This window comes from Hypanus sabinus, chromosome 2 (assembly GCF_030144855.1).
Source record: "Hypanus sabinus isolate sHypSab1 chromosome 2, sHypSab1.hap1, whole genome shotgun sequence".
Classification (NCBI taxonomy): domain Eukaryota; kingdom Metazoa; phylum Chordata; class Chondrichthyes; order Myliobatiformes; family Dasyatidae; genus Hypanus; species Hypanus sabinus.
In genome coordinates this window covers 211,584,918-211,610,054 of record NC_082707.1, presented here as the reverse complement: position 1 = coordinate 211,610,054, position 25,137 = coordinate 211,584,918, and the positions used below count along the sequence as shown (strand labels likewise).

Genomic DNA, 25,137 nt, shown 5'->3' with positions numbered 1-25,137 from the left:
AGATTGTCACCCTTTTGATGCAGCTGGGAATCTCTGACTGCAGCAGTGAGAGATTGAAGATGCCCTTGGACACTCCTATCAGTTGCTTGACATAGGTTTTTAGAGCCCTACCAGGTTACACCATCAGAGCCTGAGAGATAAAGTGAGAGAGGGAAAAGAAAATGGGGAATAGGGAAGGCTTCTCTCACCTTACCTCCTTGCTTGCTCATCACCTCCCTCTGGTACTTGTCCCCCTTTTTCTTTTTTTCATGACCTTTTGTTCTTTCCTATTAGATTCCTCCTTCTCCAGTCCTGTATCTCTTTCAGCAATTAACTTCCCAACACTTTACTTCACCCCTCCCCAACTCCCAGTTTCACCTTTCTCCATCTCCTCTCTTCCCCACCCTGCTTACTCTGATTCCTCATTTTTTTCTCCAGTCTTGCTGAAGGATCTTGGCCTGAAACGTCAACTGTACTTTTTTTCATAGATGTTGGCTGGCCTGCTGGGTTCTTCATGCATTTTATGTGTGTTATTTGGATTTCCAGCAATTGCAGATTTTCTCTTGTTTCTAACTTCAACTGGAACTGTTTCACAGGTCGGAAGTAACAAGCGGGATGGACAAAGGAGAGGCAGTGGATGTCATTTACTTGGATTTTTCAGGAGTCATTAGATAAGGTGCCACACATGAGGCTGCTTAACAGGATAAAATCCTATGGTGTTACAGGAAAGGTACCGGCTTGGATAGAGGATACTAGCTTGGATAAAGGAGGCAGAGAGTGGAAATAAAGAGGGCCTTTTCTGGTTGGCTGCCAGTGACTAGTGGTGTTCCTCAGGAATCAGTATTGGGACTGCTACTTTTTACATTGCTTGCCATTGATTTAGAGAGTGGAATTGATGGCATTGTGGCAAAGTTTGTGGTTGATACAAAGCTAGGTGGAGGAGGAGGTAGTGCTGAGGAAGCATTATGATTGCAGCAGGACTTAGAAAAATTGGAAGAACAGGCAAAAAAGTGGTAGATGGAATACATTGGTGGGAAATGTATGATAAGGCATTTTGGTAAAAGGAACAATAGTGCAAATTATTATATAAATGGGCAGAAGGCCCAAACATCAGAGGTTCAGAGGGACTTAGGAGACCTCATGCAAAACTCCCAGAAGGTTAATTTACTGGTGGTAAAGAAGGCAAATGCAATGTTGGCAATTATTTCAAGGGGAATAGAATATAAAAGCAAGGAGATTACGCTGATACTAGTCAGGCTGCATTGGGTTCTTTGCAGGAATGAGACCTGCTCTCGGGGTCTCACAACTAGCTGCTATTCAATATACCAAGGATGTGGCCTTCAAGGTTACAGGATTTCATGGCTCTGGAGGCGGGTGGACTTGAGGTCGATGCTTCTGCAGTAAATTGGTGTGCCGTGGGAGACAGAAAATCAAAAGCAGCAAGCTGGCTATGTGCCTAGAGACCTGAGTTCTTTGGGCACAAAGCTCAGAAAAAGCAATGCAACAGACTTTTAACATTATAAATCAGCGAGTTGTTTGTTATGTCTCCCCTCTCGCTGTAAAACAGGGACATCTCTTTTTCCCCTTATTAGGGAGAGAGAGAGCCTGTGGTATATCGAATTACTGGGTAAACGAGTAGTCTTTGGAATACTGCAAGACTGTGTCTTTAATGATGCTTTGCTGCACGCGTAAGTGCTTGATGGCGGGTGCAGATGCTTTTTTTGCTAGTGGGGAGGGGGGATCGTTGCTTTGCTGCTGCATGGGAGGGGTGAGCTGGAGGGGCTTTGGGGTTCTAACATTTAACTGTCATTCATTCTTTGGGGCACTGCTCTGTTTTCATGGATGGTTGTGAAGGAAAAGCATTTCAGGATGTATTTTTTTATTAATTTTTTTATGAGTTTCTACAATACAACTACAAAACAAACCATCAACAAAATGAAAATTAATGCAGTGCAAAACAAATGTGTCTAATATATAATTCGTAACAATAAGGAAAAAGCACCCAAAATAAAATCATATAAAGTTAGTATCCTCCCCACCCTCCCACTACAAAACTCCAGGCCAACCATTTCAATGTGTAAAAGAAAAATTAATTGGAGTGTTCGACCCCACAGAGCTGTAAATATATATATAAAAAGAAAATATAATGCCTACTACCAAAACTATAATGTAATTCACATCAAAAAAACCCGTAAAACTTACAGGAAATAAAAAGCTGGAGATAAGGGATTATAGTATAAAATAAAGAATAAACTTAATCTAAAGAGGAGTTATGAAAGTATTCAAGAAAATGTCACCACACCTTATGAAATTTTATGTCAGAATTGAGAAGTGAATAATGAATCTTTTCAAGGACTGAACAGGACACATCACTAAGCCATTGAGCATTGGGCAACATCTGGATGTATATTATATACAATATTTCTCTGACATTAAATGTACCTTTGAAACCTTTGAGAATTGTCAACAGTTTTGAGCCCCATATCTCAGAAAGGATGTGTTATCATTGGAGAAAGTCCAGAGGAGGTTATTGAGAATGATTCTCGGAATGAAGGGGTTAAGAAATGAGGAGCATGAAAGCAGCTTTGGGCCTGTACTCACTAGAATTTGGAAGAATGTGGGTGGGGGGGGGGGGGGGATCTCATTGAAACCTTCCAAATGTTGAAATGACTAGATGGAGGTATTGTTTCCTATTGTGGCAGTATCCAGAACTAGAGGGCACAGTCTCAGAATTGAGGGGTGATCTTTTAGAACAGAGGAAAGGAGGAATTCTTTTAGCCAGAGTAGATTTATCCACTATAGGAAAAATCCTCTCCACATCCACTCTGTCTAGGCCTTTCAACATTTGACAGGTTTCAATGAGATCCCCCCCCCCTCCCATACTTCAGAATTCCAGTGTGTACAGGCCCAGAGCCATCTACACTCATCATACGGTAGCCCTTTCACTCTTGGAATCATTCTCTTGATACTCCTCTGAACTCTCTCCCAGGTCAACACACACTTCCTTAGAAAAGGGACTCAAAACTACTCACAATACTTAAAGTGAGGCCTCACCAGTGCTTTATAAAGCCTTAGTATTACATTGTTGCTTTTATATTCTAGTCCTCTCAAAATCAGTGCTAACTTTGCATTTGCTTTACTTACCACCGATTAAAGCTCCTATTGTTTAGAGTGATGAGGGAGATTGAAACACAGGCTGCCTACCTTTTTATCACTGGGGGAATCACTCTGCTACAGAGAGGGGAGACTGCCTTTTTATCACAAGTGAGATCGCTCTGATGTGGAGAGGGAGATTGCTTTTTATTGCTGGTGAGGTTGCTCTGTTAAAGAGAGGGTGAATAATGCTCAGATTTGGAATCAAGAAGGCAGTGGGAGAGCACCTAAGGACTTCCAGCAGGAAGACATTTTGAGTTCTTGGGGGAAGAGAGAGGCCAGACTGCGCAGGCGCGTGACGTCAGACAGTTGAGCGCGAACAGTTTACAAAAGGCAGCCATATCCAGCGGGCAGCGGAGTGAGAGGCAGCAGAGTGAAAGGGCTTTGGCTCAACGGGCTTTGGTGGTAACGGGGCGAGGTGAGGCAGTTGTTGATTGCAAAAGGAAGTAGTATGTGTGTGAGGTCGGTTTTCTGTGTTCGGTGTCAGATGTGGGAGATCCTGTTTGAGTACTGTTGGGAGGGACAGCCTACCTGGGGGAAGCGACAGAGTCTGGCCCTGTGGCTCAGAAGGGTAGGGAAAGGAAGAGGAAGGCAGTAGTGATAGGGGACTCTATAGTCAGGGGGTCAGACAGGCAATTCTGTGGACGCAGGAAAGAAACTCAGATGGTAGTTTACCTCTCAGTTGCCAGGGTCCGGAATGTTTCTGATCACGTCCAAGATATCCTCCGGTGGGAGGGAGAACAGCCAGAGGTCGTGGTATATATTGGTACCAATGACATAGGTAGGAAAAGGGAAGAGGTCCTGAAAGAAGACTACAGGGAGTTAGGAAGGAAATTGAAAAGCAGATCAAATGTAGTAATCTTGGGATTACTGCCTGTGCCACGCGACACTGAGAATAGGAATAGAATGAGGTGGAGGATAAATGCGTGGCTGAAGGAATGGAGCAGAGGGCGGGGATTCAGATTTCTGGATCATTGGGACCTCTTTTGGAGCAGGTGTGACCTGTACAAAAAGGACGGGTTGCACTTGAATCCCGGGGGACCAATATCCTGGCGGGCAGGTTAGATAGAGCTGTTGGGAAGGGTTTAAACTAGTTTGGCGGGGGGGGGGAATCAGAATGTGAGTGCAGGGATTAAGGTGGAAGGACAAGGCCATGATGCTAAGAGTTCTGAGTTGATGAGGAAGGACAGGCAAGGGGCAGAGCATAATTGTAGCCAATTAAAGGGGTTTAAATGTGTCTATTTCAATGCTAGGAGTATTAGGAACAAGGAGGATGAACTTAGAGCATGGATTAGTACGTGGAACTACGATGTTGTGGCCATTACTGAAACTTGATTGGAGGAAGGGCAGAATTGGATGATGCAAGTCCCGGGGTTCAGGTGGTTTAAAAGGAATAGGATGGGAGGTGGAAAAGGCAGGTGGGGGGAGTGGCATTGCTGGTCAGGGATGGTATCTTGGCTATAGAAAAGGAGGACGCTGCAGAGGGAGTGCCCACTGAGTCGGTCTGGGTGGAAGTCAGAAATAGGAAGGGATCAATCACTGCTGGGAGTAGTCTATAGGCCCCCAAATAGCCCTCAGGACACCGAGGAGCAGATAAGTTAGCAGATTTTAGAATGGTGCACAAAATACAGGGTAGCAGTTATGGGTGATTTCAACTTCCCTCATATTGACTGGCACCTCCTGAGTGCAAGGGGGATAGATGGGGCTGAATTTGTCAGGTGTGTTCAAGAAGGGTTCCTGACACAATATGTGGTCTGGCCAACAAGAGGAGAGGCTATACTGGATCTAGTTCTGAGTATTGTGTGCAGTTCTGGTCACCGAATTATAGGAAAGATGTCAACAAAATAGAGAGAGTACAGAGAAGATTTACTAGAATGTTACCTGGGTTTCAGCACCTGTGTTACAGGGAAAGGTTGAACAAGTTAGGTCTTTATTCTTTGGAGCGTAGAAGTTTGAGGGGGGACTTGATAGAGTTATTTAAAATTATGAGGGGGATAGATAGAGATGACATGGATAGGCTTTTTCCATTGAGAGTAGGGGAGATTCAAACGAGGACATGAGTTGAGAGTTAGGGGGCAAAAGTTTAAGTGTAACATGAGGGGGAATTTCTTTACTCAGAAAGTGGTAGCTGTGTGGAACAAGCTTCCAGTAGAAGTGGTAGAGGCAGTTCGGTATTGTCATTTAAACTAAAATTGGATAGGTATATGGACAGGAAAGGAATGGAGGGTTATAGGTCGAGTGCAGACCAGTGGGACTAGGTGAGAGTAAGTGTTCAGCATGGACTAGAAGGGCCGAGATAGCCTGTTTTTGTGCTGTAATTGTTATATGATTATATGAACCTGGTCAGGTGACAGACCCCTTCGTGGGGGAGCATTTTGGTGAGAATGACCACAACTCCCTTAGCTTCAGCATAGCTATGGAAAGGGATAAAATCAGACGAAATGGTAAAGTGCTTAACTGGGGAAGGGCTAACTTTTAAGGGAGGAGGCAGGAACTAGCATGAGTAAATTGGAAACAGACGTTCAAAGGGGAAGACACTGAAGTAATGTGGGAGAAGTTTAGAGACACTTGAGCTGGGTTCAGGATAGGTTTGTCCTACTGAGGCAAGGAAAAAATGGTGAGGCAACTCGTCAAGAGGAAAAAGGAAGCATATGTTAGAGATAAGAAGCAGGACGTAGGAGGGTCTCATACGTAGGACGTATGAGAAATATAGGGTAGCTAGGAAGGAGCTAAATAAAGGACTTAGAAGAGCTCAAAGGGGGCAGGAGAAGGCCGTGGCATGTAGGATTGAGGAGAACTCCAAGGCGTTCTATGCGTATGTGAAGAACAGGAAGATGACGAGAATGAAGGTGGGACTGCTAAAGGATAAAGAGGGCAACATGTGCCTGGAGGCGGAGGAGGTTGGGGAGGTCCTAAATGAATACTTTGCTTCAGTATTCACAAGTGAAAAGGATCTTGATCAGGATGAGGTTGAAATAGAGCAGGCCTGTGTGTTGGACAATGTGGAGATTATGTTAGAAGAAGTGCTGGATCTTCTTAAAAACATCAAGATTGATAAATCCCCAAGGCCGGATGTGATACACCCCAGGTTGTTGTGGGAATTGAGAGATGAGATCACTGGAGCATTAGCTATGATCTTTGAATCCTTTTTGGCTACAGGGGAAGTGCCGGAGGACTGGAGAATGGTAAATTTAGTTCCTTTGTTTAAAAAAGGTAATAGGGAGAAACCTGGGAACTATAGACTGGTGAGTCTTACGTTGGTGGTCTGGAAAGGATTCTTAAGGATAAGATCTATGAGCATTTGGAGAAGTACAGTCTACTCATGGATAGTCAACATGGCTTTGTGAAGGGAAGATTGTGTCTCACAAGCCTGATTGAGTGTTTTGAAGAGGTAACAAAAGAAATTGATGAGGGAGGGCAGTGGATGTGGATGAGGGAGGGCAGTGGATGGACCATTTGACAAGGCATCTGACAAGGTCCCTCATGAGAGACTCATCCAGAAAGTCATGCGGCATGGGATAAGTGGAACCTTGGCTGTTTGGATAAAAAATTGGCTTAAAGGAAGAAAGCAGAGGGTAGTTGTGGAAGGAAAGTATTCTGCCTGGAGGTCAGTGACTAGTGGAGTGCTGCAATGATCTGTCCTGGGATCCCTGCTATTTGTGATTTTTATAAATGACCTGGATGTAGAGGCGGAAGGATGGGTAAGTTTGTGGATTACACGAAGATTGGAGGAGTTATGGATGGAGCTGCAGGTTGTCAAAGGTTACAAGAGGATATAGACAGGCTGCAGAGTTGGGCAGAAAAATGGCAGATGGAGTTCAATTCAGATAAGTGTGAGGCGATGCATTTTGGAAGGACAAACCAGAAGACTGAGTATAGGATTAATGGTCAGTTACTTAAGAGTGTGGATGAACAAAGGGACCTTGGGGTTCAAATCCACACATCCCTCAAGGTTGCTGTGCAGGTTGATAGGGTGGTTAAGAAGGCCTATGGGATGCTAGGCTTCATTAATAGAGGGATTGAGTACAAGAGTAGAGAGGTCATGTTGCAACTCTACAAATCTCTGGTGAGACCACACCTAGAGTACTGTGTTCAATCCTGGTCACCTCATTATAGGAAGGATGTGGAAGCTATGGAGAGGGTGTAGAGGAAATCTACCAGGATTTTCACCCTACCCTTAAATTCACTCCATCTCGGACACATCTCTCCCCTTTCTTGATCTCTTGGTCTCAATCTCTGGAGACAGACTATCCACTGACATTTTCTACAAACCCACTGACTCCTGTAACTATCTTGACTATACCTCTTCCCACCCTGCCCAATGCAAAAATGCCATTCCCTATTCCCAGTTCCTCCGTCTCCGCCTCATCTGCTCTCAGGATGAAGCTTTCCATTCCAGGACTTCTCAAATGTCCTCTTTCTTTCAGGATTGTGGTTTCCCTTCTGGCATCATCAAAGATGCCCTCACCCGTATCTCCTCCACTTCCTACACAGTACACAAGGCTACACAGGCAGAAAGGGAAGGGGTGGCCACTAGACAGCGTAGCAATAGGCAGGTAGTGCAGAAGTCCCCTGGGTCATCTCCCTGCTAAACAAATATACTGTTTTGGATACTGTTGGGGGAGATGTCTCATCGGGGAAGGTAGCAGGAGCCGAGTTCATGGCACCATGGGTGGCTCTGTGGCACAGGAGGGAAGGGAAAGGAATGGGAGAGCTATAGTGATAGAGGATTTGATTGTAAGGGGAATAGACAGGCATTTCTGCGGCCGTAAATGAGACTCCAGGATGGTATGTTGCCTCCCTGGTGCAAGGGTCAAGGATGTCTCTGAGCGGCTGCAGGACATTCTGGAATGGGAGGGTGAACAGCCAGTGGTTGTGGTGCACATAGGTACCAACTATATAGGTAAAAAATGGGATGAGGTCCTACAAGGTGAATTTAGGGAGTTAGGAGATAAACTAAAAAGTAGGACCACAAAGGTAATAATCTCTGGATTACTACCAGTGCCACGTGCCAGTCAGAGTAGAAATAGGAGGATATTTCAGATGAATATGTGGCTTGAAAAATGGTGCAAGGGGGAGGGTTTCAAATTCCTGGGGCATTGGAACCAGTTCTGGGGGAGGTGGGACCGGTACAAACAGAATGGTCTGCACCTGGGCTGGATGGGAACCAATGTCCTAGGGGGAGTGTTTGCTAATGCTGTTCAGGAGGCTTTAAGCTAATGTGACAGGGGGATGGGAACAAGTGCAGAGAGACAGAGGGGTGTAAAATGAGGGTAGATGCAATAAGTAGTAAGGTGTAAAGTAAAAGTGGCAGGCAGGCAAATCCAGGGCAAAAAGCAAAAAGAGCCACTTTTCAACATAATTGTATAAGGGCTAAGAGTGTTGTAAAAACAAGCCTGAAGGCTTTGTGTGTCAATGCGAGGAGCATTCGTAACAAGGTGGATTAATTGAATGTGCAGATAGTCATTAATGAATATGATATAGTTGGGATCACAGAGACATGGCTCCAGGGTGACCAAGGATGGGAGCTCAACATCCAGGGATAATCAAAATTCAGGAAGGATAGACAGGAAAGAAAAGGAGGTGGGATAGCGTTGCTGGTTAGAGAGGGGATTAACGCAATAGAAAGGAAGGACATTAGCCTGGAGGATGTGGAATCGATTTGGGTAGAGCTGCATAACACTAAGGGGCAGAAAACACTGGTGGGAGTTGTGTACCGGCCACCTAACAGTAGTAGTGAGGTTGGGGATGGCATTAAACAGGAAATTAGAAATGCCTGCAATAATGGAACAGTAGTTATAATGGGTGACTTCAATCTACATATAGATTGGGTGAATCAAATTGGTAAGGGTGTTGAGGAAGAAGATTTCTTGGAATGTATGCGGGATGGTTTTCTGAACCAACATGTCGAGGAACCAACTAGAGAGCAGGCCATTCTAGATTGGGTATTGAGCAATGAGGAAGGGTTAGTTAGCAATCTTGTCGTGCGAGGCCCCTTGGGTAACAGTGACCGTAATATGGTGGAATTCTTCATTAAGATGGAGAGTGACATAGTTAATTCAGAAACAAAGGTTCTGAACTTAAAGAAGGGTAACTTTGAAGGTATGAGATGTGAATTAGCTAAGATAGACCGGCAAATGATACTTAACGGGTTGACGGTGGATATGCAATGGCAAGCTTTTAAAGATCACATGGATGAACTACAACAATTGTTCATCCCAGTTTGGCAAAAGAATAAACCAGGGAAGGTAGTGCACCCGTGGCTGACAAGGGAAATTAGGGATAGTATCAAGTCCCAAGAAGAAACATATAAATTAGCAAAAAAAAAGCGACACACCTGAGGACTGGGAGAAATTCAGAGACCAGCAGAGGAGGACAAAGGGCTTAATTAGGAAAGGGAAAAAAGATTATGAGAGAAAGCTGGCAGGGAACATAAAAACTGACTGTAAAAGCTTTTATAGATATGTGAAAAGAAAAAGATTGGTCAAGACAAATGTAGGTCCCTTACAGTCAGAAACAGGTGAATTGATCATAGGGAACAAGGACACGGCAGACCAATGGAATAACTACTTTGGTTCTGTCTTCACTAAGGAGGACATAAATAATCTTCTGGAAATAGTGGGGGACCGAGGGTCTAGTGAGATGGAGGAACTGAGGGAAATACATGTTGGTAGGGAAGTGGTGTTAGGTAAATTGAAGGGATTAAAGGCAGATAAATCCCCAGGGCCAGATGGTCTGCATCCCAGAGTGCTTAAGGAAGTAGCTCATGAAACAGTGGATGCATTAGTGATAATTTTTCAAAACTCCTTAGATTCTGGATTAGTTCCTGAGGATTGGGGGGGTGGCTAATGTAACCCCACTTTTTTAAAAAAGGAGGGAGAGAGAAACCGGGGAATTATAGACCAGTTAGTCTGACATTGGTGGTGGGTAAAATGCTAGAGTCAAAGATGTGATAACAGTACGTTTGGAAAGAGGTGAAATCATCGGACATAGTCAGCATGGATTTGTGAAAGGAAAATCATGTCTGACGAATCTTATAGAATTTTTTGAAGATGTAACTAATAGAGTAGATGGGGAGAGCCAGTGGATGTGGTATATTTAGATTTTCAAAAGGCTTTTGACAAGGTCCCACACAGGAGATTAGTGTGCAAACTTAAAGCACACAGTATTGGGGGTATGGTATTGATGTGGATAGAGAATTGGTTGGCAGACAGGAAGCAAAGAGTGGGAGTAAACAGGACCTTTTCAGAATGGCAGGCAGTGACTAGGGGGGTACCGCAAGGCTCAGTGCTGGGACCCCACTTGTTTACAATATATAGTAATGATTTAGTCGAGGGAATTAAATGCAGCATCTCCAAGTTTGCAGATGACACGAAGCTGGGCGGCAGCGTTAGCCGTGAGGAGGATGCTAAAAGGATGCAGGGTGACTTGGATAGGTTAGGAGAGTGGGCAAATTCATGGCAGATGCAATTTAATGTGGATAAAGATGAGGTTATCCACTTTGGTTGCAAGAACAGGAAAAGAGATTATTATCTAAACGGTGGCCAATTAGGAAAAGGGGAAGTGTCATTGTACACCAGTCATTGAAGGTGGGCATGCAGGTACAGCAGGCGGTGAAAAAGGCAAATGGTATGTTGGCATTCATAGCAAAAGGAATTGAGTACAGGAGCAGGGAGGTTCTATTGCAGTTGTACAAGGCCTTGGTGAGACTGCACATACAGTATTGTGTGCAGTTTTGGTCCCCTAATCTGAGGGAAGACATTCTTGCCATAGAGGGAGTACAGAGAAGGTTCACCAGATTGATTCCTGGGATGGCAGGACTTTCATATGAAGAAAGACTGGGTCAACTCGGTTTATACTTACTGGAATTTAGAAGATCGAGGGGGGATCTTATTGAATCATATAAAATTCTAAAGGGATTGGACAGGCTAGATGCAGGAAGATTGTTTCCGATGTTGGGGAAGTCCAGAATGAGGGGTCACAGTTTAAGGATAAAGGGGAAGCCTTTTAGGACTGAAATGAGGAAAAGCTTCTTCACACAGAGAGTAGTGAATCTGTGGAATTCTCTGCCACAGGAAACAGTTGAGGCCAGTTCATTGGCTATATTTAAGAGAAGGTTAGATATGGCCCTTGTGGCTAAAGGGATCGGGGGTATGGAGAGAAAGCAGGTACAGGGTTCTGAGTTGGATGATCAGCCATGATCATACTGAATGGCGGTCCAGGCTCAAAGGGCCGAATGGCCTGCTCCTGCACCTATTTTCTATGTTTCCTGTACTGCAGCCCTTAACCCATCCTCCCGTCACCACAACAGGGACAGGGTTCCCCTTGTCCTCACCTACCACCCCACCAGCCTCTGGATCAAGCATATAATCCTCCGCAACTTCCGCCACCTTCAACAGGACCCCATGACCAACCACATCTTTCCCTCCCTACCTCTCTCAGCTTTTCACAGGGATCATTCCCTCCATGACTACCTGGTCCACACGTCCCTCCCCACAGAACTCCCACCTGGCACTTAACCCTGCAAGTGCAAATGCTACACGTGTTCCCACACCTCTCCCCTTACCACCATTCTGGGCCCCAGACAGTCCTTTCAGGTGAGGCAACACTTCACCTGCTGGAATTGTCTATTGCATCCGGTGCACCCGGTGTGGCCTCCTCTACATCGATGAAGCCGACGCAGATTGGGGGACCGCTTCGTTGAGCACCTACGCTCCATTCGTCACAATAGACAGGACCTCCTGGTTGCCACCCACTTCAACTCTGCCTCTCATTCCCATCGAGATATGTCCATACATGGCATCCTCTACTGCCATGATAAGGCCAAACTCAGCTTGGAGGAGCAACACCTCATATACCGTCTGGGTAGCCTCCAAACTGGTGGTATGAACACTGAATTCTCCAATTTCTGGTAATTCCCCCCCTCCCCCTTCCCCTATCCCAGGTCCCTCTCTGCCTCTCTCCCCTTTCAACTTTCTGCTTCTTTATCTCTACAGTTCTTTCATGCTTATCCCATCCCCCTCTCCCCTTTATCTTTCCTCTGATTGATTTTCCACCTGGTGCCTCTAGGCCCTACCCCCTCCCCTATCTCTATTACTGGGCTTCAGCTCTCTCTTCCCCCCCATTCCTGATGAAGGGTCTTGGCCTGAAACGTTGGCTACACTTTTCTCACGGATGCTGCCTGACCTGCTGAGTTCTTCCACTGTTGCGTATGTATTCTTACCAGGATGTTGCCTGGATTGGAGAACAAGTCATATGAAGCAAGGTTAGCAGAGCTGGGACTTTTCTCTTTGGAGCGTAGAAGAATGAGAGGGGACTTGATAGAGGTCTACAAGATTATGAGAGGCATAGATAGGGTGGATAGTCAGTGCCTGTTTCCCAGGGCACCAATAGCAAACACCAGAGGGTATATGTACAAAATTAAGGGAGGGAAGTTTAGGGGAGACATCAGGGGTAAGTTTTTAAAACAGAGGGTTATGAGTGCCTGGAATGACTTGCCAGGGATGGTGGTGGAGGCTAAAACATTAGGGGTATTTAAGAGCCTCTTGGACAGGCACATGAATGAAAGAAAAAGAGAGGGTTATGGAGTAGACAATAGGTGCAGAAGTAGACCATTCGGCCCATCGAGTCTGCACTGCCATTCTGAGTACTGTGGGTTTAGTACCTTTTTTAAGGATTATATGGGTTGGCACAACATGAAGGGCTGAAGGGTCTGTACTGTGCTGTAATGTTCTATGGTTTTTAGCTTTTTGGATGAGGACTTGAAGTGTAGACTTTTTTTCAGTCTGATGGGTTTTTTTTTGTGTTGTGTTTTTCACCTGATCTTTCTCAGTTTTTTGTGTGGGGGGAAGGGGAATTTGTGGGACAATATGTTTGTTCCATTTTTGTTCATTTTTTGTGGGGGGAGAGCAATTTGGGGGTTAATGATTGTGCTGCTTTTCTTCTTTCTTTGTTTCATGGCTACTGGAGAAAAAGAATTTCATGATTGTATACTTTGATAATAAATGAATCTTTTAATCTTTGAACCTGCAAATTAACCTTTAGGGAATCCTGCAAAAGGAGTCCCAAATCCTTTGCACCTCAGATTTTTGTATTTCTCTCCATTTAGAAAATAGTCTACACTACTGTTCCTTCTACCAAAGTGCATGACCACAGTTCCTGACACTATTCCATCTGCCACTTCTTTGCACGTTCTCCCAATCTGTCTAAATTCTTCTGCAGACACCCTGTTTCCTCAATACTACCTGTCCCACAACCTATCTTCATATTGTCCACAAACCTGGCCACAAAGCCATCAATTCTTTCATCCAAGTCAATGACATACAATGTAAAAAGAAACTGTCCAAACACAGACTGCTGTGGAACACAACTTGTCACAGGCAGCCAACCTACCTTTATTCCCACTCTTTGCCTCTTGTCAATCAGCCAATCCTGTATCTATGCTAGTATTTTTCCTATGAGCTCTTTCATCTTGCAAAGTAGACTCATGTGTGGCTCTTTGTCAAAGTTCTTCGGAAAATCCAAGTACACAACTCCACTGGTTCTCTTTTTTATATCCTGCTTGAAGTTCTTCAAAGAATTCCAACAGATTTGTCAGGCATGATTTTCCCTCAGGAAACCATACAGATTTTGGCCTATTTTATCTTGTGCCTCCAAGTATCATAAAACCTTATCCTTACCAACTGACTCCAACACCTTCCCAACTGAGATCAGGCTAACTGGCCTGTAATTTATTTTCTTCTGCCTCTCTCCATTCTCAAAGTGAAATAACATTTGCAATTTACCATTCCTCTGGAACCATGCCAGAATCTATTGATGCTTGCAATATCATTATTAATAACTCCACAATCTCTTCAGCCACCTCTTTAGGAATCTTGGGGTGTATACCATCAGTTCCAGGTGACTTATCTCCCATCAGACCTTTCAGATTCCCAAAGCACCTTCTACCGAGTAATGTCAACTTCACTCACTTCTGTCCTTGACACTCTCGAACATCTGGCATACTGCTCGTGTCTTCCACAGTGAAAGCATATGCAAAATACTTAAGATTTAGTTCGTCCATCATTTCCTTGTCTGCCTTTACTAGTTATCCAGTGCCCCTTTCCATCAGTCCAATATCCACTCACACTTCTCATTTATTCTTCACATCTATGAAAATAAACTTTTGGGATCCACTTTACTATTGGCTATTTTACCTTCATAGTTCATTTTCTCCCCACCTTATAGATTTTTTTTGTTGCCTTCTGTTGGTTTTTAAAAGCTTCCCAATCTTCTCATTTCCACTAATGTTTGCTCTATTATATGTCATTTCTTTTGCTTTTATGTTGTTTTTGACTTCCCTTGTCAGCCACGGTTGCGCTATCCTGCCTTTCAATACCACTTCTTTGGGAAGTATCTATCCTGTGCCCTGCACCTTCCAAATTTTTCTCAGAAATTCAAAGTCATTACTGTTCTGCTGTCATAGGTACCTTGCATAAGTCTTCACTGTGGAAGACCCTTGCAGTGTGCCAGGGGTCTGTGAGTGTCACGGTGCAGGAGTGAGTGCCATTGCTATTACAAAGGAAAATGTGCAAGGCAAACTGAAAGGTCTTAAGGTGGGTAAGTCACCTGGGCCAGGAGGACTACATTCCAGAGTCCTGAGAAAAGTTGCTGAAGAGATAATGGATGCAGTGGTCTTGATCTTTCAAGAATCCCTTGATTCTGGCATGGTCCTGGAGGACTGGAAGATTGCAAATATCACTCCACTCTTTAAGAAGAGAGGATGGGTAAAGAAGGGAAATTATAAGACTATAAGACCATAAGACAAAGGAACAGAAGTTGGCCATTTGGCCCATTGAGTCTGCTCTGCCATTCCATCATGAGCTGATTCATTATCCCATTTAGTGCCACTCCCCTGTCTTCTCACCATAACCTTTGATGCCCTGGCTACTCAGATACCTATCAATCTCTGCCTTAAATACACCAATGACTTGGCCTCCACTGCCGCCCGTGGTAACAAATTCCACAGATTCACCACCCTCTGGTTAAAAAAATTTCTTTGCATCTCTGTTCTGAATGGGCGCCCATCAATCCTTAAATCATGCCCTCTTGTACTAGACTCCCCCACCATGGGAAACGACTTTGCCACATCCACTCTGTCCATGCCTTTCGACATTTGAAGCCAGTTAGCCTACTTCAGTTAGTCTCCCAGAGAGTTGTGGGGGTCTGGAATGCACTGCCTCGTAAGGTAGTGGAGGCCAATTCTCTGGATGCTTTCAAGAAGGAGCTAGATAGGTATCTTATGGATAGGGGCATCAAGGGATATGGGGACAAGGCAGGAACAGGGTATTGATAGTAATTGATCAGCCATGATCTCAAAATGGCATTGCAGGCTCGAAGGGCCGAATGGTTTACTTCTGCACCTATTGTCTATTGTTTATTCAATGGTTGGGAAAGTGTTAAAGTCTATATCAAGGATGAGGTTTTGGGGTGCTTGGAGACTAATGATAAAATAAGTCCAAGTCAGCATGGTTTCTGTAAAGGGAAATCTTGCCTGACAAATCTGTTAGAGTTCTTTGAGGAAGTAACAAGCAGGGTGGACAAAGCAGAATAGTTGATGTCATTTACTTGGATCTTCACAAGGTGTTTGATAAGGTGCCACACATGAGGCTGCTTAACAAGGTAAAATCCTATGGCATTACAGGAAAGATATTGGCATGGATAGTGGAATTGCTGACAGGCAGGAAGTAGCGAGTGGCAATAAAATTTCTGGTTGGCTGCCAGTGACAAGCGGTATTCCTCAGGGGTCAGTATTGGGAGTGCTGATTTTCATATTTTTTGTCAATGATATAGATAATGGATTTAATGCCTTTGTGGCAAAGTTTGCAGTTGATAGGTGCAGGGGTAAGTGGTGCTGAGGAAGCAATGTAATTGGAGCAAGACTTAGACAAATTGGAAGAATGGACAAAAGATTGACAAATGTAATACAGTGTTAGAAAATGTATGATAATGCATTTTGGTAAAAGGAACAACAGTGCAAACTATTATTTAAATGAGGAGAAGGTTCAAACATCAGAGGGACTGAGGAGTCCTCATGCAATACTCCCAGAAGGTTAATTTATAGGTTGAGTTTGTGGTAAAGAAGGCAAATGCAATGTTGGCATTTATTTCAAGGGAAATAGAATATAAAAGCAAGGAAATAATACTGAGCCTTCACAAGACACTAATGAGGCTGCACTTGGAGTATTGTCAATAGTTTTGGGCCCATATCTCAGAAAGGATGTGTTGTCGTTGGAGGAAGTCCAGAGGAGGTTAAAGAGGATGATTCCAGGAATGCAAGGATTAACATACAAGGAGCATTTGGCAGCTCTGGGCCTGTACTCACTGGAATTTAGAGGAATGTGTGGGGATCTCATTGAATCCTCCATTGAAACTTACTAACCCATCCCTCCACTTCCTCATCCAGGTCATTTATAAAAATCACTAAGAGAAGGGGTCGCAGAACAGATCCCTGAGGCACACCACTGGTCACCAGCCTCCATGCAGAATATGACCCATCTACAACCATTCTTTGCCTTCTGCGAGCAAGCCAAAACTTGGATCCACAAAGCAAGGTCCCCTTGGATCTCATGCCTCTTTACTTTCTCAATAAGCCTTGCACGGTGTGTTGGCACGTGGCCAAGTGTTTAAGGCGTTGGTCTAGTGATCTGACGGTTGCTGATTCAAATCTCAACTAAGGCAGCATGTTGTGTCCTTGAGCAAGGCATTTAACCACACATTGCTCTGTGACGACACTGGTGCTAAGCCGTATTGGCCCTTGCCCTTCTGGTAAGGTGGCATGGAGAAAGGAAACTTGCAGCATGGGCAACTGCTGGTCTCCCATACAACCCTGCCCAGGACTGCGCCCTGGAAACTTACCAAGCGCAAATCCATGGTCTCCCGAGACTAACAGATGCCCATTATATTATGAATGTGGTACCTTATCAAATGCCTTGCTGAAATCCATATACACTACATCTACTGCTCAACCTTCATCAATGTGTTTAGTCACATCTTCAAAAATTCAATCGGGCTCGTAAGGCACGACGTGCCTTTGACAAAGCCATGTTGACTATTTCTAATCATATTATGCCTCTCCAAATGTTCATAAATCCTGCCTCTCAGGATCTTTTCCATCAATTCACCAAACAGTGAAGAAAGACTCACTGGTTTATAATTTCCTGGGCTATCTCTACTCCCTTTCTTGAATAAGGGAACATCTGCAACCATCCAATCCTCCGGAACCTCTCCTGTCTCCATTGCTGATGCAAAGATCATCGCCAGAGGCTCAGCAATCTCCTCCCTCGCCTCCCACAGAAGCCTGGGGTGTATCTCATCTGATCCCAGAGACTTATCCAACTTGATGCTTTCCAAAAGTTCCAGCGCATCCTCTTTCTTAATGTCTATATATTCAAGCTTCTCAGTCTGCTCTAAGTCATCCCTACAATTGCCAAGTTCCTATTCCATAGTGAATACTGAAACAAAGTACTCATTGAGCACCTCTGCTTTCTCCTCCGGTTCCATACTCACTTTTCCACTGACACACTTGATTGGTCCTATTCTCTTACATCTTATCCTCTTGCTCTTCACATACTTGCCTTGGGGGTTTTCCTTAATCCTGCTTGCCAGGGCCTCTCATGGCCTCTTCTGGCTCTCCTAATTTCATTCTTAACTCCTTCCTGCTAGCCTTATAATTTTCTAGATTTCTAACATTACCCAGTTTTTTGAATCTTATGTAAGCTTTTCTTCTTGTCTAGATTTTTAACGGTCTTTGTACACCACGGTTCCTGTACCCTACCATACTTTCCCTGTCTCATTGGATCATGTAGATTACCATGCAAATATCTCCCAACATTTGCCACATTTCTGCCATACATTTCCCTGAGAACATCTGTTCCCAATTTATGCTTCCAAGTTCCTGCCTGATGGCTTCATATTTCCCCTTATTCCAATTAAACGCTTTCTTGCCTGTTCCTATCCCTCTCCAATGCTATTGTAAAGGAGATAGAATTGTGATCACTATCTCCATAGTGCTTTCCCACTGAGAGACCTGACCAGGTTCATTTCCCAATATCAGATCAAGTACAGCTTCTCCTCTTGTAGGCTTATCTACATAGAATGTTAGGAAACCTTCTAGAACACATCTTACAAACTCCACCCCATCTAAACCCCTCGATCTAAGGAGATGCAACTCAATATTTGGGAAATTAAAATCTCCCACCACGACAACCCTATTAGCAGGATCCATACACACTTAGCAGGATCTCCCAGTGGCCACACATTTTAATTCCACGCCCCATTCCCATTCCGATATGTTTATCCATGGCCTCCCCTATTGTCAAAATGAATCCTAACTCAGGTTGGAGGAACAACACCTTATATACCGGCTGGGTAGCCTCCAACCTGATGGCATGAACATTGACTTCTCTAACTTCCGTTAATGTCCCTCCTCCCCTTCTTACCCCATCCCTGACATATTTAGTTGTTTGCCTGTTCTCCATCTACCTCTGGTGTTCCCCCCCCCCATCCTTTCTTTCTCCCAAGGCCTCCCGTCCCATGATCCTTTCCCTTCTCCAGCTCTGTATCACTTTCGCCAATCACTTTTCCAGCTCTTAGCTTCATCCCACCCCCTCCGGTCTTCTCCTATCATTTCGCATTTCCCCCTCCCCCCACTACTTTCAAATCTCTTACTATCTTTCCTTTTGGTTAGTCCTGACAAAGGGTCTCGGCCTGAAACGTCGACAGCGCTTCTCCCTACAGATGCTGCCTGGCCTGCTGTGTTCCACCAGTATTTTGTGTGTGTTGTTGTTTGAATTTCCAGCACCTGCAGATTTCCTCGTGTTTAGTATTACACCTTTCCAGAATTTGTCTCCCTATCTGCTCCTCAGTGTCCCTGTTACTTTTGGGTGGCCTATAAAAAACACCCAGTACAGTAATTGACCCATTCCTGTTTCTAACTTCCACCCACAGAAACTCAGTAGACAAATCCTCCATGTCTTCCTTCTTTTCTGAAGTTGTGACACTATCTCTGATGAACACTGCCATGCCCCCACCTGTTTTGCCTCTTTCCCTGTCCTTTCTGAAACAGCTAAAGCCCAGCACTCTCAGTAGCCATTCCTGCCCCTGAGCCATCCAAGTCTCTGTAATGGCCACAACATCATAGCTCCAAGTACTGATCCACACTCTAAGCTCATTCACTTTGTTCATGATGCTTCTTGCATTAAAATAGATACATCTCAAACCACTGGTCTGAGCATATCCCTTCTCTGTCACCTGCTATCCTCCCTGTTGCCCTGTCTCCAAGTTTTCTCTAGTTGTGAGTCAACAACCCCTTCCTCTGTCTCTTCAGTTCAGTTCCTGCCCCTCAGCAATTCTAGTTTAAACTCTCCCCGCCAGGATATTGGTCCCCCTTGGATTCAAGTGCAACCTGTCCTTTTTGTACAGGTCATGCCTGCCCCAAAAGAGGTCCCAATGATCCAGAAATCTGAATCTCTGCCCCCTGCTCCAATCCCTCAGCCACGCATTTATCCTCCACCTCACTCTATTCCTATACTCACTGTCATGTAACACAGGCAGTAATCCCAAGATTACTACCTTTGAGGTCCTGGTTCTCAATTTCCTTCCTAACTCCCTGTAGTCTGTTTTCAGGACCTCCTCCTTTTCCCTATCTATGTCGTTGGTACCAACATGTACCATGACCTCTGGCTGCTCACCTTCCCACTTCAGGATATCTTCAGGAGATCAGAAACATCCCGGACCCTGGCACCTGGAAGACAATCAACCATCGGTTTATCTTTCCTGCATCCACAGAATCACTTGTCTGACCCCCTAACTATAGAGTCCCCTATTTCTGCTGCCTTCTTCTTCTCCCTACCCTTCTGCCACAGGGCCAGACTCTGTGCCAGAAGTGTGGCCACTGATGCTTCCCCCAGGTAGGCTGTCCCCCCCCCAACAGTACTCAAACAGGAGTAGTTTTTTGTTAAGGGGGACAGCCACAGGGGTACTCTGTAGTATCTGACTCTTGCCCTTCCCTCTCCTGACTGTTACCCACTTATCTGTCTCCTGAGGCCCCGGTGTGACTACTTGTCTATAGCTCTTCTCTGTCACCTCTTCATTTTCCCTGACCAGATGAAGATAATCGAGCTGCTGTTCCAGTTCCCTAACCCAGTCCCTAAGGAGCTGCAGCTCTGCACCTGGCGCAGATGAGGCCTTCTGGGAGGCTGGGAGTCTCTTGGACTTCCCACATCTGATACCCAGTACAGAACACCAGCCTGTTGGGTTGGGTGGTAGTTATTCAGAGACTTCGAGCTGGCCTGGTTAAAATACCCCACAGCGATAGGGAATGCAGCAGAGTGTGCTGCTTTGTGCCTGATGATTACACTTCTCAGCTTCTCTAGTGCCAGCCTAACTGATGATGGCCAAAGGTGAAACTTACACCACTACCAGGATCACACACAAAATGCTAGTGGAACCAGCAGGCCAGGCAGTATCTATAGGGAGAGGCGCTGTCGACGTTTCGGGCCAAGACCCTTCGTAAGGACTAACTGAAAGGAAAGATAGTAAGAGATTTGAAAGTAGGAGGGGGAGGGGAAAATGCAAAATGATAGGAGAAGACCGGAGGGGGTGGGGTGAAGCTGAGAGCCAGACAGGTGATTGGCAAAAGGGATGCAGAGCTAGAGAAGGGAAAGGATCATGGGATGGGAAGCCTACAGAGAAAGAAAGGGGGAGGGGAGCACCAGAAGGAGATGGAGAACAGGCAGAATGATGGGCAAAGAGAGAAAAAAAAACTAAATATATCAGGGACGGGGTAAGAAGGGGAGGGGCATTAAAGGAAGTTAGAGAAGTCAATGTTCAATCCATCAGGTTGGAGGCTACCCAGCCGGTATATAAGGTGTTGTTCGTCCAACATGAGTGTAGCTTCATCTTGATAGTAGAGGAGGCCATGGATAGACATATCAGAATAGGAATGGGACGTGGAATTAAAATGTGTGGCCACTGGGAGATCCTGCTTTCTCTGGCGGACAGAGCATAGGTGTTCAGCGACTACCAGGATGATGGCTGACATTTCACTGCTAGATGTTTGAGGTCAGGTGAACATGACTATGCACCATAATGAGTTGATGTTAAAACATACTCCATCTCCTCTAGCTGGCCTGTCTTTGAGGAGAATGGTAAAGCCATCAGGCTGCAGCGTTGCATCCGAAATGGCAGAGGTGAGCCATGTTTCCATAAAGCAAAGTTTACAACAGTCTCTGTCCCTCTGGTACTGCAAACTTGCTCTGAGTTCTTTAGTTTTATTTTCCAGAGACTGTACATTTGCCAACAGGGTAGTTGGAAGTGCGGGTCTAAGGGCTCTGCTTTTCAATTGTACCTGCAAACTGGCACAGCTTTAAAGATCTTGAAATTATGCTTCTTATCGAAGTACCTGAGGATGTGACTGGGGATGTCAGCGATAGTATCCTAAACGGGAATATTTGATGAAGCCAGAATAAGAACTTAAGGAGAGGGGGAGGAGTACAACTGGCAGGAGATAGGTGAAAAAGGCCAAGGACTGAAGGAATCTGATAGGAAAGGACAGATGATTATGGGAGAAAGGGAAATAAGAGGGGCACCATTTGGACAGATGAGGAGAAGAGGTGAGAGGGAAGCAAAAATGGGGAATGGAGAAAGGCAATGGGGGAGAAATTACTGTAAGCTGGAAAGATCAACATTCAAATCATCAGTGTTGCTCCTCCAACCTGAGTTTTGCCTCAGCATTACTCAAACTTCAGAGTTGTAGACGCAGACAGATCTATCACTAAGGAACCTAATGATCTGGAGCATTTCCTCTTTTCATTACCTCCATTGGGGACAAGGTCCAAAAGTCTGAAGATTCAGCAATTCAGGAACAGCTTCTTTTCCTTTGCCATCAGATTTCTGAACAGCCAATGAACCCATGAACACTACCTTGTTATTTTTTTTTGCAGTTTATTTCTTATTGTAACCTATAGTAGTATTAGCTGACTGGTGGTGAAGTGGCATCCACAAGGTGAGTGGCTCCAGGTTCAAATCTGGCCGGCTCCTTGCACACTTTCCATCTGTGCAAGGAGAGCATCGAGCTAGCATCTTAGCCTCAGAAGAAAAAATGCTAAAAGAAACAAAGAGGTTGCCAACCAATGTGCCACTAGGCATAGAGAGGATTAACACCAACCTATAGTATCTTTCAAAACTTGGGCTGTACTACTGCCAAAAACCACAGATTTCATGTCATCTGTCAGTGATAATAAAAGTGATTCTGAGTCTGACTTGATCATGAGTAAATGTAACCCTAAATTCAGCCTGACTGCTGCCAACACATCGACAGTAATTCACGGGGATCTGTTAACAAGCACCGAGCAAGTGAAGGACACCAGAGGGGAATATTACCTGTTAGATATTGTTCCACCCCTCATCTCCACCATTTTTCTTTCACTTACATTGGAATTTGGTGTGGAGGACACACTGCTCCTCTCTCCATCCACGAACAAGCAGTCCTGCTGAGGCTCCGTCAGCTGAGAACAGATCAGAATCAAAATGAGACCTCACAACATCAGATTGGACTGAAATCAGGATTTGTGTTTGAACGGGGAAAGTGCAGTGTGTGAGGCTGAGCAATGACAAGACACTAAATCAATGTAAGGTCAGTCCTTTTTCAGTAATGAGTTCAGAGGAAGAACTAGCAGTCACTGGAGTCAGACATTCTGCCTGGTGTCATCTTACAATATGGCCCAGTCCATCACAGGTAAGGCCCTCCCCATCACTGAGCACATCTACACGGAGCACTGTCACAAGAAAGCAGCATCCATCATCAAGAACCCCACTATCCAGGTCATGCTTTCTTCTCTCCGCTGCCATCAGGAAGAAGGTACAGGAGACAAGACCCAAACCATCAGGTTCAGGAACAGTTATTACTCCTTAAACATCAAGCTTGTGAACCAGAGGGGATAACTTCACTCAACTTTATCTACCCTGTTACAGAACTGATTCCACAACCTCTGAACTTGATATTTATTGCTGATTTATTTATTTGTTTTATTTTTATTTTTGTATTTTCACATTGGTTTGTCCATCCTGTTGGGTGCAGTCTTTCATTGATTCTATTGTGTTTCTTTGTATTTACTGTGAATGCCCACTGGAAAATGAATCTCAGGGTTGTATTTAGTGACATATAAGTTTGCTGATGACACAAAGGTTGGAGGTGTTGTGGATAGTGTGGAGGGCGGTCAGAGGTTACAGTGGGACATTGATAAGATGCAAAACTGGGCTGAGGAGTTCAACTCAGATAAGTGTGAAGTCATTCATTTTGATAGGTCAGATATGATGGCAGAATATAGTACTAATGTTAAAACCCTTGGCAGTGTGGAGGATCAGAGGGATCTTGGGGTCCGAATCCATAGGACACTTAAAGCAGTTGCGCAGGTTGACGTTGTGGTTAAGAAGGCACATGGTGTATTAACCTTTATTAATCATGGAATTGAATTTAGGAGCCGAGAGGTAGTGTTGCAGCTATATAGGACCCTGGTCATACCCCACTTGGAGTACTGTGCTCAGTTCTGGTCGCCTCACTGCAAGAAGAATGTGGAAGCCACAGAAAGGGTGCAAAGGAGATTTACAAGGGTGTTGCCTAGAATGCGGAGCATGCCTTATGAAAACAGGTTGAGTGAACTCAGCCTTTTCACCTTGGAGTGACAGAGGATGAGAGGTGACCTGATAAAGGTGTATAAGATGATCAGAGGCATTGATAGTGTGAATAGTCAGAGGCTTTTTCCCAGGGCTGAAAAGGTTGCCACAAGAGGACACAGGTTTAAGGTGCTGGGGAGTAGGTATAGAGGAGATGTCAGGGGTAAGTTTTTTACTCAGACAGTGGTGAGTGCATAGAATGGGCTGCCGACAACGGTAGTGGAGGCGGATATGATAGGGTCTTTTAAGAGACTTTTGGATAAGTACATGGAGCTTAGAAAAATAGAGGGCTATGGGTAAGCCTAGTAATTTCTAAGGTAGGGACATGTTCAGCACAACTTTGTGGGCCGAAGGGCCTGTATTGTGCTGTAGGTTTTCTATGTTTCTATGACATGTATATACTTTGAAAATAAATTGACCTTGAACTTTGAACTTAGGAAATAAGGCTGAGTAGGTGAGGAAGCAGGCAAGAGGCTTCGAGACAGACCCGTGGATATGCAAGGAATGGAGGATTTGAAATAGTGCAGGCAGAAGGGACTGGTTTAATTTGGGATCATGCTCAGCACAGACATGGTAGGTGAAAGGGCAGTCCCTATGCTGTATTTTTCTGATTTCCGTTGGTAATGTCTGTTGCTGAGGGAGGATGTGTTCTGAGTAGAAGTGGAAATAAAGGAGGTTTACTCAAATGAATGGGTCTGAATACTGTCAGTGGGGATGTCTAGATTAATATAGGAATTCTATTACCACCTCCTGAGGCAGAATTACAGCTGGAAATTCTGTGTGTATGTGGGTTAGTGAAGATAGTGAAGATGAACCAGGACTTTCCAAAGGGAATGTAATAGAGATGTGGAGAGGAGCGGAAAGGATTGCTCTCCTGGGAGCTGGCATGGACTAATAGTGGCTAATATTGATTAGCACAATATTGATTTGGTTAAAACAGGTGCCTGAACTGGTAAATGTGCAACAGCTGGGCCATGCTGAGAGAAACCTAAGAATGGAAACCTGCAATTGGTTTAAAATGTACACACCAGCAATTTGAGTTAATGTTTCAAGTCTATGAACTTCCTCCAGCAAGAAGCAGCAAGTGTTAGACATCAAACTTGTCAGTGTAGAGAACAGTTGCAGGAGTTTAATGGCACAAGTGATGTGATGTTGACTGGAGAAGGAGTGTTTAACACAGCTGAGCTGACTGGTGACTGGGAAAATGTGGAGAGAAGGAACAAATATTGTGTCCAGTTCTGGTCACCAAATTATAGGAAAGATGTCAACAAATTAGAGAGAGTACAGAGG

At 44.6% G+C, this 25,137-nt stretch overlaps 1 protein-coding gene across 1 annotated transcript in view; it reads right to left on the bottom strand.

Moving 5' to 3' along the window:
* Positions 1-25,137, bottom strand: part of tmem63c (transmembrane protein 63C) — a 494,723-nt gene that overhangs the window by 2,075 nt on the left and 467,511 nt on the right. Inside the window, exon 22 of the mRNA XM_059962995.1 lies at positions 22,605-22,679. Coding sequence (XP_059818978.1) covers positions 22,605-22,679 — 75 coding nt within the window. The remainder of the gene's footprint in view (positions 1-22,604; positions 22,680-25,137) is intronic.